General features: G+C 44.3%; 1 protein-coding gene across 3 annotated transcripts; it reads left to right on the top strand.

The window, feature by feature from the left end:
- Window positions 1–3,761: 3,761 nt before the first annotated feature.
- LOC117666792 (sesquipedalian-1-like) lies at window positions 3,762–13,637 on the top strand. Of its 3 annotated transcripts, none has more exons than XM_034419747.3 (4): window positions 3,764–3,853; window positions 8,939–9,082; window positions 11,782–11,839; window positions 12,847–13,637. In XM_034419747.3, exons 3-4 carry the CDS (start codon window positions 11,837–11,839, stop codon window positions 13,474–13,476), a joined length of 633 nt encoding a protein of 210 aa, XP_034275638.1. In that variant the 5' UTR covers window positions 3,764–3,853; window positions 8,939–9,082; window positions 11,782–11,836; the 3' UTR covers window positions 13,477–13,637. The 3 variants fall into 3 exon arrangements, with proteins under 3 accessions (XP_034275639.1, XP_034275638.1, XP_034275636.1); XM_034419745.3 differs by having other exon boundaries at window positions 8,939–9,198; XM_034419748.3 differs by lacking the exon at window positions 8,939–9,082 and having other exon boundaries at window positions 3,762–3,853.
- Window positions 13,638–14,475: the final 838 nt, after the last annotated feature.

The raw sequence follows: 14,475 nt of genomic DNA, 5'->3' as shown, positions 1-14,475 counted from the left end.
TGCGAATGGTCAGAGAGGAAGGAGGAGAACCACCGAAGCACTGCCCCCTATTCCTAACCCGCCTCTTTTTTTTATTTTTTTTATTTTCATGCATATCATTTAACCAGCCTTGCAGATCCCAAGTAATATTCCAATACAGCAATATTTTTCTTGAAAAAGAAAGAAAAACAGAACAACTTTAAAAAACAAAATTCCTTCCCTTCAGAAAATTAGAACATTCAAGAAAGGTGGGCAGAAGAGTTTTAAATAAACAACTCTGTGAAAGATGTGATGACCATTAATTCTAATTGGTAGATTAAAAACTCCATGGCCAAAGGAAATCTATCTTAATTAAGCTCTAAATAAGGAAGAAAAGCCTTCAGTTCTTGGATGAGAAACGAAATGTCTTCAAGAAAAAACAGAAGTCCAGTTGCCTTTTGAAAAAGCACCTTTGGGACAACCAAACAGACAAGAAAAGCCTACATTACCTTACCCTGTTTCTAAGTTACTGAAAAAAATCCTGTACACAAAATCCAAAATTAAATGAATCTTCATAGCTCTTTGTAAAACCATTTAATTCCCTTAGGGAAACTTCCTTGAGTTAACCTTGGCTCCTCGCAATTTGATAAGGTTTTTGTGTCTGGCAACAATAAGGAAATGATTTGCTAATCCCCCCCTCCTTTTTTTTTGCCTTTCCAATATATCTATTGCTTTCAAATTTCCTGATTAATTATTAATTATTTCTGTTCATGCTTAGCTTTTTGAGATCAGCCAAGGTAGTTTATCCTCCAGTGTTCCACCAGTTCCACCAGAATGCAGAGATCCTTATACAACAATGGGGGAATACAAAAGACTGGGCACTACAACTATCCTATTAAACCAGTTGCTGCATTTAAGCAAAGTGTAGATTCACTTTTACATTATCGTTCAGCTCTTATTCCTCTGTAACCTGGGTGCCATGAAATAAAGGACATTCAGCCCAAGAGTCTAGTTTGCTGGAAATATTCAACAGGTCTTATTGAGGTAGAACACATCCTATGTTTTTACACAAAAATAGAACGCATTTGCTTTCTGTCAAGGATTGCTGCCCTTCCTTATTTTACTTCATTGCTGAACCTGTGGGTCTACATATATATTTTTCAAACTTGACAACTTTTAAAATGTGTGGAATTTTGGGAATTGAAATCTACAAATCTTAAAAGTTGCTGAATTTGAAAAACATTATTTTACAATATACATGATTGTGGCTATTACTTGGCTGATGGCTTGATGGGCATTAAATCCAATACTATATCATCATAGAATAGAATAGAATAGAATAGAATAGAATAGAATAGAATAGAATAGAATAGAATAGAATAGAATAGAATAGAATAACAGAGTTGGAAGGGACCTTGGAGGTCTAGTCCAACCCCTTGCTTAGGCAGGAAACCCTACACCACTTCAGACAAATGGTTATCCAACATCTTAAAAACTTCCAGTGTTGGAGCATTCACAACTTCTGGTGGCAAGTTGTTCCACTGATTAATTGTTCTAACTGTCAGGAAATTTCTCCTTAGTTCTAGGTTGCTTCTCTCCTTGATTAGTTTTCCATCCATTGCTTCTTGTCCTGCCCTCAGGTTCTTTGGAGAATAGTTTTGACTCCCTTCTTTGTGGCAGCCCCTGAGATATTGGAACACTGCTATTATGTCAGCCCTAGTCCTTCTTTTTATCAAACTAAACATACTCAGTTCCTGCAACTGTTCTTCATATGTTTTAGCCTCCAGTCCCCTAATCATATTTGTTGCTCTTCTCTGCACTCTTTCTAATTGCCTTTTCTCTATACTTGATACTTTGAAAATGAGACAAAGGCCAGGATTCTCCAGATGTTCCTCTAATGCAGCTTACCGAAATTTGGTACTTGACAGATGAGTGAGTAATGATATACAGAAACAATTCTGTCATATAATAGTTTTTGCAAAGATCTGTTTGCACACAGATAAACCATACCCATGATTAACCCATAATACCCGCAGTTTATTTAGTCCAGTTTTCAAAAAACATATGAATTCTCAACCAGCATAACTAGCCAAAGGTTTTAGAATTTATATCAAATACATCAGGACACTGGGAAATCTGAGGAAATCTACCAAAACATATGCAAATGAAACTATTGAAAATTTGTTGGGTGTAGCTATTTCTTGTTTAGAAGGTAAATTTAATTTAATTTAATTTAATTAATTAAATTTATATGCCGCCCCTCTCCGAAGACTCAGGGCGGCTCACAATACATTTTAAAAAATAATTATAAAAAAAACATTGAAAAATTAAAAACATTAAAAACTCATTCACGCCATTCATGGCCGGATCTCGCCAGATCACAAGAGCAAGATCAATGGCCCCAGACCTGCCAGAAAAGCTAGGTCTTCATCGCTTTTCAGAAGGCCAATAGGGTGGGGGTAGTCCGGACCTCAGGAGGTAACTGGTTCCAGAGAGCTGGAGCAGCCACAGGGAAGGCCTTCCCCCGCGGGCCTGCCAGCCGGCATTGTTTCGCTGACGGGAGCCGGAGGAGACCAGCTCTGTGGGATCTTACCGGTCGCTGGGAGCTATACAGCAGAAGGCGGTCTCAAAGATAACCTGGCCCTGAGCCATATAGGGCTTTAAAGGTAATACATGTAAAGGTTTCACGTGTCCAGTCATGCCTGACTCTAGGAGGTGGTGCTCATCTCTGTTTCTTAGCCAAGGGAAACCAGCATTGTCCAAAGATGCTTCCATGGTCATGTGGCCAGCATGACTGTTTGCTGAGATGTACAAAACACTTACTTTCCCACCAAAGTGGTACATATATTTACTTGCTATTGCATGGTTTCGAATTGCTAGGTTGGAAGGAGCTGGAGCAAGTAACAGGAGCTCATCCATCACGCAACGCTCAGGTCTCAAACCTAGGTGTCAGGTTCCAAGTAATACCCCCAACGAAATCAAAACTCCAAGGCAGGCATTTTCCTCAAACCCTGAATTTATTAGAGATATCATTTTGGCACATCTGGGAAAACACGAATCTGAAGCCCCCGGGTTTTCCCCATGCAAAATAAAGTCAAAGTTCCTTCCCCTGCATCCACATGGACGCCACATAGTCCAATCAGGTCGCTGTCCCAACTGTAGTTGACTCCCAGTCCTGCCTCCCCAGGTGCAGGCTGAATGTCCTTCCTCCTCCCAAGGGAAAATATGTTGTTATGGCTATACACCCCACACTGTCTCCCCTCCCCCTCCCATTGCCACAGCTTGCCCATCCACCGCTGTGGCAGCCCTGAAGTTTCCAACTTAAAGATAGCTCCATGGCTGGCACTACGCTTTCCAGCTGATAAGCTAAGCATCTTTAACCGCTGAGCTTTGAAACACCCTGTTAAGTATGGGCGCAAAAGAAGGACTGGACACTAAGTGTGAACAAACTCTTTATTCAAGCTCCGTAACTGCAATGGCAATCTCAGCTGCGGCAGCCCCTTTTATAGCCCGGAGCTGTCCGCGGCTTCAGCCACTGACGCTTGCTTAACTTTCCCGCTCCCGAGTCTCGTTTATTGATTGGTTCATTTGAACCGGTCACTCAGTACTCAACACCTCTCCCCTCTAGTTGGCATTGTCCAATCCCTTGGCTACTACGTTGCGTAGTCACGCAACTAGGCGGGTCGTCTTGGGACGCGACTGGACCTGTGCAGATCAGTCTGTCCATTATTCTCCGAGTGTGAGGTCGAGTTCCGTGGCTCCTCTGGTCTTGCCTTTGGAACTCTCTCGAACTCGGTGGTCGGCATGGTCTTATCTTTCTGAATGTTAACTCCTTCCTCCCCGGACTGGACTGGACTGCTGTTCTGGTTCCTCGGTTCCTCGCTCCAACTCTCAGGTAAGTGTCTGCTGTTATTTGTCTGGTCTCTCACGACTCGCTCTGTCTGCTCCTGTACTGGTGTAGGGGTGTTTCCGTCTGGTGGTCGATCCTCTCTGTGCTCGAGGGCTCTTTCAGTTGATTCAGTGTCTCTTCTTGTGATTCGTCCCCTCAGTTGGTCTACATGTCTTTTCCACTGTTTGCCGTCTGCTGTGGAAAGCCTGTATGATAGTGGGCCGGTGATCCGAGTGATCTCCGCTGGTATCCATAGGGGGTTCCCGCTAAAGTTTTTTGCGTAAACTTTGTCCCCCACTTGGAATTGTCTAATTTTACTTGTAGAATCGACAGGCTTCTCTGTACTAAACTGAGGGTGTAATCTGTCGAGTGTGGACCTCAATTTCCTTCCCATTAAAAGTTCGGCTGGGCTCCGGTGCGTAGTAGCACTTGGCATAATGTGTTGAATGCTTAGAAGTTTATAGATCTTGGCTTGTAGGTCCCCTGGGCCCAGTCGGGTCAATGTTTCTTTCATTGATCTCACCATCTGTTCGGCCAAACCATTAGTCGATGGTTTTCCTGGTGCTGACAATGCATGCCATATTCCTTGGTTAGTGAGAAACATCTCGAAGACGTTAGCCATAAACTGGGGTCCCTTGTCCGAGACTAGTAGGTCGGGCAATCCGTGAGTTGCAAAAAGTCTCCTGAGGACCCTGATGACTGCCTCTGCCGTGGTCGATGGCATCAGACTGACCTCTAGCCACTTTGAATATGCGTCCACAATAATGAGAAATATGTTCCCTTGGCATGGGCCCGCAAAATCTATATGTATACGGGACCACGGTGCTCCCGGGTTTTCCCAATCGTATGTGGGGGCTGAGTGTGGTGCTGGTTGGGTTTCTTGACATAGTTTGCAGGTTTCCACCCAGGTTTCTATCTCCTTATCATCCCTGGCCACGTAGCTCCTGGCCAATGCTTTCATTTTCACGATCCCTGGGTGGCCCTCGTGTAAGGTGTGCAAAATGTCTTGTCTTAGTGGTTCAGTAACTACCCTGTCTCCCCATAGCACACACCCCCGTAGCCCTGAGAGTTCTGTTTGTCTTGTTTTAAACGGTTGGAATTCCTTGCTGAGGTTTCCGTCCGGCCATCCCTTCCAGATCCAATTCAAAACGCGCACCAGCGTTCCATCCTTCGCGGTGGCCCTCGCGATATCTCTCACCGATATTTGTGCGTTCTCCATTGTTTCAATTAGTAGCATGTAGGCAGCGGGTGCTGGGTCTTCTATGCTGTCCGGTAATGAGCAATGGCTGAGGGCGTCGGCATGGGAGATGGTCTTTCCTGGTCTGTAGATCAGTTGGTGGTCGTACGCTGCCAGAAATTCTATCCACTGGAGCATTTGTGGGGACAGAATGGGGGTGGGTGGGTTTATCCCCCGCGATAATTCCTAATAGCGGTTTGTGGTCGGTGATGAGCTGAAATTGCCGACCGTACAAATATTCATGGAAGCGCTTTATTCCCGCAACTGCAGCCAGTGCTTCCTTGTCTAACTGGCTGTAGTTCCTTTCCGGCTTGGACAAAGTTAGAGAATAGAATGCAATAGGGGATTCCCGTCCATCCGGCATGCAATGGCTCAGGACCGCTCCAACGCCAAACGGGGATGCGTCGCACGTTAGTTTAACTGGCAAAGTTCCATAGTATTGGACCAGCACTCTGTCTGACATCAACATGTCCTTCACTTTTTTGAACGCGGTCTCTTCTGGTCTTCCCCATTTCCATTCCGTCACTCTGTCCAGGAGCCGGTGCAACGGTTCAGCAATCGTAGCCTTCTGTAGGAAGATGTTATAAAAATTCAATAGTCCCAAAAACGCTTGCAGCTCTGTTTTGTTAGTGGGAGTGAGTGCTTCTCTAATTGCTTTCAGTTTGCCTGGAGTGGGACATATTCCGTAGCCCTCTATTAAGTAGCCCAGGAATTCTACTTTGTTTCTGCTAATTGGCACTTGTCCTTTTTCACTTTAAGTCCACCTCTTGGAATTGGGTTAGCACTGCTCTCACTCGCTGTCGTAATTGCCTCAGATCTTTCGCGGCAATTAGGACATTGTCAAAGTACGGGACTACTCCCTTGATTCCTTGGAGTAACCGCTCCATTAAACTCTGGAATAACCCGGGGGCTACACTTACTCCGAACTGCAGGCATTTACATTTGAATGCCCCCCGGTGTGTCACTATGGTTTGTGCTTCTGTGGTAGCTTCGTCTACGGGGAGCTGGTGGTAGGCTTGCGCCAGATTGAACTTGGCAAAAATTCATCCTTGGCCCAACGAGTGTAATAAATGTTGGACCACCAGCACGGGATATGCGCTTTGTTGCAAAGCCTTATTTAATGTGCTCTTATAGTCTCTGCAGAGACGCACTGACCCATCCGGCTTGATGGGGGTCACGATGGGGGTCTCCCACCTGGCATGGTCGATTGGCTCTAGGACTCCTTGGGCGACTAGCTTATCTAGCTGTTCGTCTATTTTAGGTCGCAGTGCAAACAGGACCCTCCGGGGCTTTATTCTAATGGGGGCAACCTGGGGGTCTAGGCTGAAAGATATTGGGGACCCCTTGTACTTGCCTAAACTCCCATCGAAAACGTCCGCAAATTCCTCCATCAGGTCAGCCTCCCATTGGTCACCTCCGATGTGGTCGATTCCGACTACAGCTAGTCCCAAAGATTCGGACCATTCTAGGCCCAGAAGGCTGGGCCTGTCCCGGTCCACGATGCTGAGCAGAAGCTTCCCTCTGAAGGTCTTGAACTGGATGTTGAAGTCCTTTGTGCCCAGGACCGGAATCCAGTTCCCTTGATAATCGACTAGTGTGAGCCATTAGTGTTTGAGGACGTGGGTAGAGATGTCCGGAACCAGCTGCTTTATGGTCTTCCAGGATACCATGGATAGGTGTGACCTCGAATCGACTTCCATCTTGCAGGGTCCCACCTCAATGAGGACAGTCGCCGTCATTTTGTTTGATCTTCCCGCGCTCGCGTGGCCTACGATGACTGTCTGGTGGGTTTCTCCCCTCTCCAGTCCTGAATCCTCACTCCTTCGATGTCTTCTGAACGTTTGTCGTTTCCCATTTGTCTGGAATTGTTGGTCCTTTTGTGGTGAGCTGGGTGGTCAGTTCGGCTGATTTCTCCGGGATGCTGGCTGGGTAGCTCTGCAGGCTCTTGCTATATGTCCTTTTCGGTCACATCTTTGACATATAGCGTCGCGGAACTTTCATTCTGCCCTGGGGTGGTTGCTCTTGCATCCCACACACCAAAAGTCTTTCTTTCCTCTTACTTTTGGTTGTCCTCTCCAGTCTGGGCTAAGGTGGTACACTTCGTTCTCCTCTCCCTCTTCTTCCGATTCCGTTTTTGCTTCTTCATAATGGACCGCGGATTCCTCTTTCCCTTGCAGCCCCTTGTTGACTTTCTTCATCGCTGCTGCGGATTTCTGGGAGGCCTCCGTTGCTGAGGCTTCCTCCAGGGCCTCCTTGAATGTTATTTGGGGCCTGGCCAGCAATCTACTCTGCAACGTGAGGTCCCTTAGTCCTAACACTAGACGGTCCCTCATGGCTTTCTCTAGGCTTACAAAGTCGCATGCCGCGAAAATTTCTCTTAAGTTTGCCATGAACTGACTGATCATCTCGCCCTCCTTCTGGTCCCTTCGGTAAAATTCGTGCCGTCTTACCAGGGACGATGCTTGGGGAGCGTAATGTGCCTTCAGGATGCTTTGCAGGGACGTCCAGGTCATGGTCCTCAACTCCGCCGGCGCAGTGAGGGCTTTTGCCATTTTGAAGATGGCCGGGCCGCAATGGGTCAGGAATACGGCTCTCTTTCTCTGCTCCGACAAGCTCAGTAGGTCGTTCGCCTCCATGTACATGTAGAACCTTTCCATGTACGCTTCCCAGTCTTCTCCAGCAGGGTTGAATGGGGCGGGTAGGCTGATTGAAGACATGCTGGTTGCCGATGATCTGACCCGTCAGTAGTCATTGATTGGGGTGGCTGTCAATTGCTTGTGGAACTGCGTCGTTGTGTTCATTGTCCTTCAGAATCCCACCTTCGTCGCCAGTGTTAAGTATGGGCGCAAAAGAAGGACTGGACACTAAGTGTGAACGAACTCTTTATTCAAGCTCCGTAACTGCAATGGCAATCTCAGCCGCGGCAGCCCCTTTTATAGCCCGGAGCTGTCCGCGGCTTCAGCCACTGACGTTTACTTAACTTTCCCGCTCCCGAGTCTCGTTTATTGATTGGTTCATTTGAACCGGTCACTCAATACTCAACACACCCCTCCCCCATTTCTTGTTTAGCGACAATAATTGGAACCAACAACCTGATTGTTAAGCAAACTGGTCACTAAGTAAAATCGTAACTGTGCTTATGATTTCACTTCAGCTTTCCTTTGCTTTGCACACATGCAAAGCAGGGGTGGGTTTTACTTACCTTTACTACCGGTTTGCAGCTTGCTTTGCTCGCACATGCGCTCTTTTGCACATGTGCAGAAGCGTTCTGATGACGTTGGGGGTCTACCGGTTCTATAGAACCAGTGTGAACTGGGGGCAACCCACCCCTGATGCAAAGGTTGTAAATACGAGGACTGGTTATAAAGTTACTTTTTCTTCACTGCCATAATTGCAAATGGTCGAGGCTGTGGCTAAATGAGGACTACACCACCTAGCAGTTAAACTCCACCTATCTTTCAGTAACTCTGAAGCTGAACTACCTGCCCTCCAGAAGCAAGCAGAAAAGTTAATTTCTAGAATTGTTTTTCTGATTAGGATTTTAATCATTCTATACCTCACCAGTTCATGATTCCACCTCAGAGTAATTTACAGTATGAATAATAAAAAGGAGGATAGAAAGTTTTTTTAAAGAAAAAAACATTAGAAACAAATATAAGGTTCACCCATGCAAAATTTGATAGATCCAAACATTTAAACAGAGTGCTATAAAAACCCATTAGTACCTCAGCTGTTTGATTCTATTTTGCAGAGCAATTTGTGTTATATTCAATTTATTTTCCTCCTAAAACTGGTTCTCTTTAGGACCAGAGAGAACTCCAGCTTGTGGTCAAGTTATCTTCCTTTTTTTCTAGCCATTTGTTCTTCAAACTCACTTGTGGGGAGGTCTGGATGAAGAAAACAAGAAACCATGATCAAAGTCATTTCCTGCTCTTATCTCTGTCACTCTGGACCAAGAGATCAAATGACTTTTAATGCCACTTGGATAGAGGACATAGGTGAGCATTAGCCCCACCCTCTTCATCTAGGAAATTATTGCTTTTGAATTGAGAGGAAAGGAAAACTGTCCCAGTGAAAAATCTAAGGGGAAAACCTGATGAATTTGGCACCAAAGGTAAGGGCTGAATGCATTCAGCAAGTGCTCGCATGTCATACTTTTCTCTCATTACTCTATCTGGATCTTCTTTACTTTAAATATCCCTGGAAATGGCCTACCTAGCCTCTTTTGAATTTTATTTTTTTTTGCAAACTCAGAATCTTGCACCACTGTTTTGAGTCCCCATTTGGGCATGTCTGAAGGCTGCCTGTCATTTCATCAACCAATATGATCTAGGAGATGTAAGATTACAAAATTGGTCCCTTTCCCTTTCCTTGCAATCCACTTTCCTTTCAAACTCAAAAGCTTAGATTTTTTTTTTTAATGACATTTATTTTGTACTACTTCAGTGTAGATTTTAAATTTCTTTTGTATTGGGCTTTCCACTCTCTGAAGTCTCTTCATTCCCCTGTATTTCTTCATCACTATTTTGTGAAACAATTTGTGTACTTCCTCATTCAAATAATTTCTCTTTTTTCTCCGTCTTTTTCCTTTTATTCCATTGTCCTCAACTTTCAATTTTGTGTTTACCTTTACATCCTATTTCTTCTTTAAAAGTCCTTTCCAACTGTATGCATTAAATTCCATGTAATGGCCTGGCTGAGCCCTTAGGATGAAAGGCTGAAGTTTGAAACTAGAAGCCTTCTCAGTCTATACAGGTAGTCCTTGACTTACGACCACAATTGAGCCCAAAATTTCTGTTGGTAAGTGAAATATTTGTTAAGTGCATTTTGCCCCATTTGATGGCCTTTCTTGCCACAGTTGTAACTGTTAGTAACTCGGTTGTTAAGTGAATCTGGCTCCCCCATTGACTTTGCTTGTCAAAAGGTTGCAAAAGGAGATTGTGTGACCTTCGGACACTGCAACTGTCATAAATATGAGTCAGTTGTCAAGAGTCAAATTTTGATCGCTTTTGATTGACTGCAATGGTTAAAAAATGATCATAAGTCATTTTTTTCAGTGCTGTTGTGATGTTGAACAGTCACTAAATGAATTATTGTAAATCGAGGATTATCTCTGTCTCCTGTCTTGATGCATAGGCTTGGTAGTTCCTGCTGATACCAAGTGTTTTCAAAGGGGCATCACTCTTGGCATCCTGCTCCGGCATATGTGGGACAGAGGATTCTCACAAGCTATGTTGCTCATCTGGCAATTTAAAAGGAAAAAAAATATAGAGTCCCAAATCCTGGGTCTTTAGTGTTGAGGTACATGACTTTCCTCTCCCCTTTGGAAACAGTCCCTCTAGAGATAATTTAAATGCAACTTGAGGAAGACAATTTTTAGCTTTAAGTCCTCCCATGCCAAAGATTGAGTGGCAAAAACAGGGGAAAATATATAGCTACTCAATTTCCAAGGGACTTTAGAAAAATATAAAGGAAAATATGTCTGAGCAGAGCCATTGGTCTGGATCCAGTGTAGAAGTAGCTGCTTATAAAGTTGCAAAAAAATAAATAAATACAAATACTGAGCTTGCATAGAAAAAATACATTTCAGACACAATAAAACTTAAAATGTTAGTTTTGTCTAGAGGTATATCTAATCTTCTGGGACACACAGTTTCCTGAAGTAAAACATTTTGCTTGCTTCCCTTATTTTCCCCCCATTTCCTAATACAATAGTTTTCTACCTTGACAACTTTAAGAGGTGTGGACTTCAACTCCCAGAATTCTGGTAATTGACATCCTCACCTCTTAAAGATGTCAAGCTTAAGAAACACTTCCCTAATAGATTCAGACCTCCATCAGAAGGAAGATGCTATTTATTTCCATTCTCTTTCCCTGGCTCTGAGCCTCTGTCTTTATTTTCAAACAAAACTTTCCAATACAGAATGATAGGAGCAAGGAGAATTTTCTTCTTATCTGCTTCTTAATCTCCCTCTGAGATTATTGTAGATTCGGATCATTGGCTGCCCATTAGTGCTCATGGGATGCCACCTATTCAGTTTACCTTTGCTATGCAGCAGTAAATAAATCATAGGGCTGTTTGACAGGTTCCAAGCCACAATGCTGAAGTTGGCAATTTTTGGTGCCTTCAGATCAGTTTTCGGCTCTGGTGACTCATTAGATACGTCCTGGCAATTTTCTTGGCAAGGGTTTTTGGAAGCGCTTTGCCATTGCTTTGTTCCCAGGCCAAAGCAGGACTAGAACTCATGGTCTGCTACTTTCTAGCTTAACCACTACCTCAAACTGGCTGTCCAGTGAAGTCACACTTCAGCCAAACCCAAGTAAATTATGGTTTAATTGCATTGTGTCATCCTTGCTCTGCCCCCCTCAGCTCACCAGAAAGGTCCCTCCCTCCCTCTTTTTCTATTAAGTATCAAAAGTAGTGTTGTCTAGTAGTGCTAGCAGTAATACCTGGTTCATATGCTGAATTTCCTTTCAAGGTAAGCAAACACCACTCCAACCTACCTACTGACAAGAGGAGGGGAGAGGCATGTGGCCCAGAAACATGCCTCTCCCCTTCTCTTGTCACTTTCCTTTTTTAAAAAAAGAATAACTTAACCAAAGAAATAGAACAGTTGATTTTTCAAAATAAAAAATCACTGTTGAAAAACTAAAATGTCTCAAAAACTGGACTTGCATTTTTTTTTCTCTCCACTAGGTGAAATCGACAAGAATTCTGCCATTTTCTCCTTCTAAACCAAGCAACAGAAAAAATGGTAATTCCCCCCACCCACCCTGTGGTCAAAATTAAGTCAGCTGTTGGGCACCTCAGTGTTGGAGGTTGAAATATTCCTATGATATTCCTGAGATTGGAGTGATTGACAAAGAGGGTTCATGGAGTAAATGCATAATGCTCTAGTTCAGTGTTTCTCAATCTTGGGAAGGTTAAGATGTGTAGATTTCAACTCTCAGAATTCCCTAGCTAGCTATGCTGGCTGAGGAATTCTGGGAGTTGAACTCCATGCATCTTAACCTTCCCAAGCTTGAGAAACACTGCTGTAGCTACATCTCTCTGTCCCCTTCTGCATAGTAGGTCATGAGGCACTAAAAATATTAGTGCTCTTTGATTCACAACTCCAATAGCTGAGAGGGAGGTGGTGGCAGATGACAATCATGGCCAGAGGAGGAATTTCTCTGTAGTGCCTCAAAACCCCTAGATCACAGGTGTCAAAATCGATCACGTCATATAACGTATCGCAACATTTTTTGCCTTTGCGGAGCTGGGGTGGGCGTGGCCTGCACATGACACATCCGGCCTCCAGGCTGCCAGTTTGACAGGCCTGCCCTAGACAGTTTTGAATGGCTTTCTACCCTTTCTTAAAGCAAAGGGAGCAATAGAACTTATATACCACTTCACAGTGCTTTACAGCCCACTCTAAGCAGTTTACAGAATCAGCATATTGCCCCCAACAATCTGGGTCCTCATTTTACCGACCTCAGATGGATGGAAAGCTGAGTCAACCTTGAGCCGGTGAGAATCGAACTGCTGGCAGTCGGCAGAATTAGCCTGCAATACTGCATTCTAACCACTGTGCCACCACGGCTCTTTAAGCATGACTTAAACATCCTTTGCTAATGAACTATAACTTGCCCAGGTTGCTGGGGGAAATATAATTCCACACATGTGGAAGCCTTGCTTAAGGAAAAGTGCTCAGCTCAGTTCCTCTTTTAGCTCCTTCATCTTCCTCATTATTTGTCTGTATGCTTCCTCATCTCTCTCCAGTTTCAGAGCCAGTCCGCCATCAAACTCCACATTGCCAGCATCCTTACCTCTTCCCACCTGGATCAGCCCCCAGACCGGCAGGGCATGCTTTATAAGAAAAATAACCGCACCGCTTCCTATCAGTGCTGCTGGTGTGAGCTCCGAGGAAATCTTCTTCTCTTCCGGGAACAGCCTGGAGACAGGGCTCCTAGTCAACTCATTGTGTTAGAAGGCTGCACAGTGGAGTTGCAGGAATCCACCTCAGAGCTTCATACTTTTAAAATCTGCTACCCCGATAACTTGCCTGACCAGTCTTATATGATGGCAGCTGAGGATCAAGAGACCATGGAAGACTGGGTGCGAGCTCTGAGCACGGCGGGATTCGAGTACTTCCGAGCATTGGTTACCGAGTTAGAAGGCCAATTTCACCGGTTGAAGAGCCAACAATACTCTAAGGAAGAAGCAAGCTGCAAGGCAACAGACCTATCCCTGTCGCTTCCGAAACTGGTAGAACAAAGAAGGTTCTTCAACATGGATTTTGCTTGCCTCCATCAAGAATTTGGGAAAGATGTCAAAAGGGCTAGGATAAAGTGGCAGGAGCGAAAGGGGAAGCATGTCCCAGAAATAGAGAATTTGATGCATTTTAAATAGGGCAATCAGCAATCCCCAAACATTTGGCTGTGACCAATGAATTTGGAGGCACCTAATTTCAGTTTCAGTGGGGTCGCTATCGGTGAAAAAGATAATTCTTGTTTCAAAATATTGGTTCTTCTTTAAACGCTTTTAATAAATATGTCTTTGGAAAAAGTTGAGAGCCGAGGTTTTTTGACCGAAATGCAGCAGCACTCAGGAAGAACAAGAGCTCTTCTTAGGAAAGGGACATTTGTGGGTTTCTTATTGTGGGTTTTAATTACACCAATGTCTAGTGAACAAAGTCACCTATCCTGAATGAAAGAGTGGTTCCCTGCCACAATCTTTTCCAGGAAGAGTCAAAATACTGTTTTCCACTAAGGTAGGATTGGGATCCACAAATACTGCAGCCTGATCTATACTAGACAGCAGGGGCCTATTACTAACAAAAATAACCAGTGTCAGCTCTGAAGCCATTTTGGGAGCATCTTCAGTGTGTTGAAGCTGTGGGGACGTGAGGCGGGAGATAAGAGATAGCTGAGGGGTATGTATAGCCAAAATAACATTCTTTCCTGTGGGAGCCAAGGACGCTGTACCAGGTATTGGAAGAGCTTGGACAAGAGTCAGCCGGAGCTGAGACTATGACCTGATTGGGTCATGTGGTGAACGTGTGACCTGGGGGCAAGAACGTGGGGTTTTGATTTGGGTGGGGAAAACTCCAGGTCCTTCAGAGGCAGGTCTTCATCAGCTGTGCCAATAGGACATTCCTAATAAATTCACACTTTGAGGAAATTCTAAGCCTCAGGAGTTTTGATTTCCTTGGGTCTGTTACCTGGAACACTGACACATAGATTCCCAAATGTATGCTTAGAATAAAGCAACTGGAATGCAGTTTTGAAAAAAGTCTGTCTATACTGGTTTCTGCTGTCTGATACTATCTAGACAGCTGGGGCTACAACTGACAATTTCTAGGCAGCAAAGCCACTGCGGTGCAGGCATGCTAATTAAATGAGTATTAGC

The sequence above is a fragment of the Pantherophis guttatus genome, chromosome 4 (genome assembly GCF_059756535.1).
Source record: "Pantherophis guttatus breed Tessera chromosome 4, ASM5975653v1, whole genome shotgun sequence".
In the NCBI taxonomy this organism is placed as follows: Eukaryota; Metazoa; Chordata; class Lepidosauria; order Squamata; family Colubridae; genus Pantherophis; species Pantherophis guttatus.
Note: the sequence above shows the minus strand (reverse complement) of the source record. Positions and strands in the feature narration are given on the sequence as shown.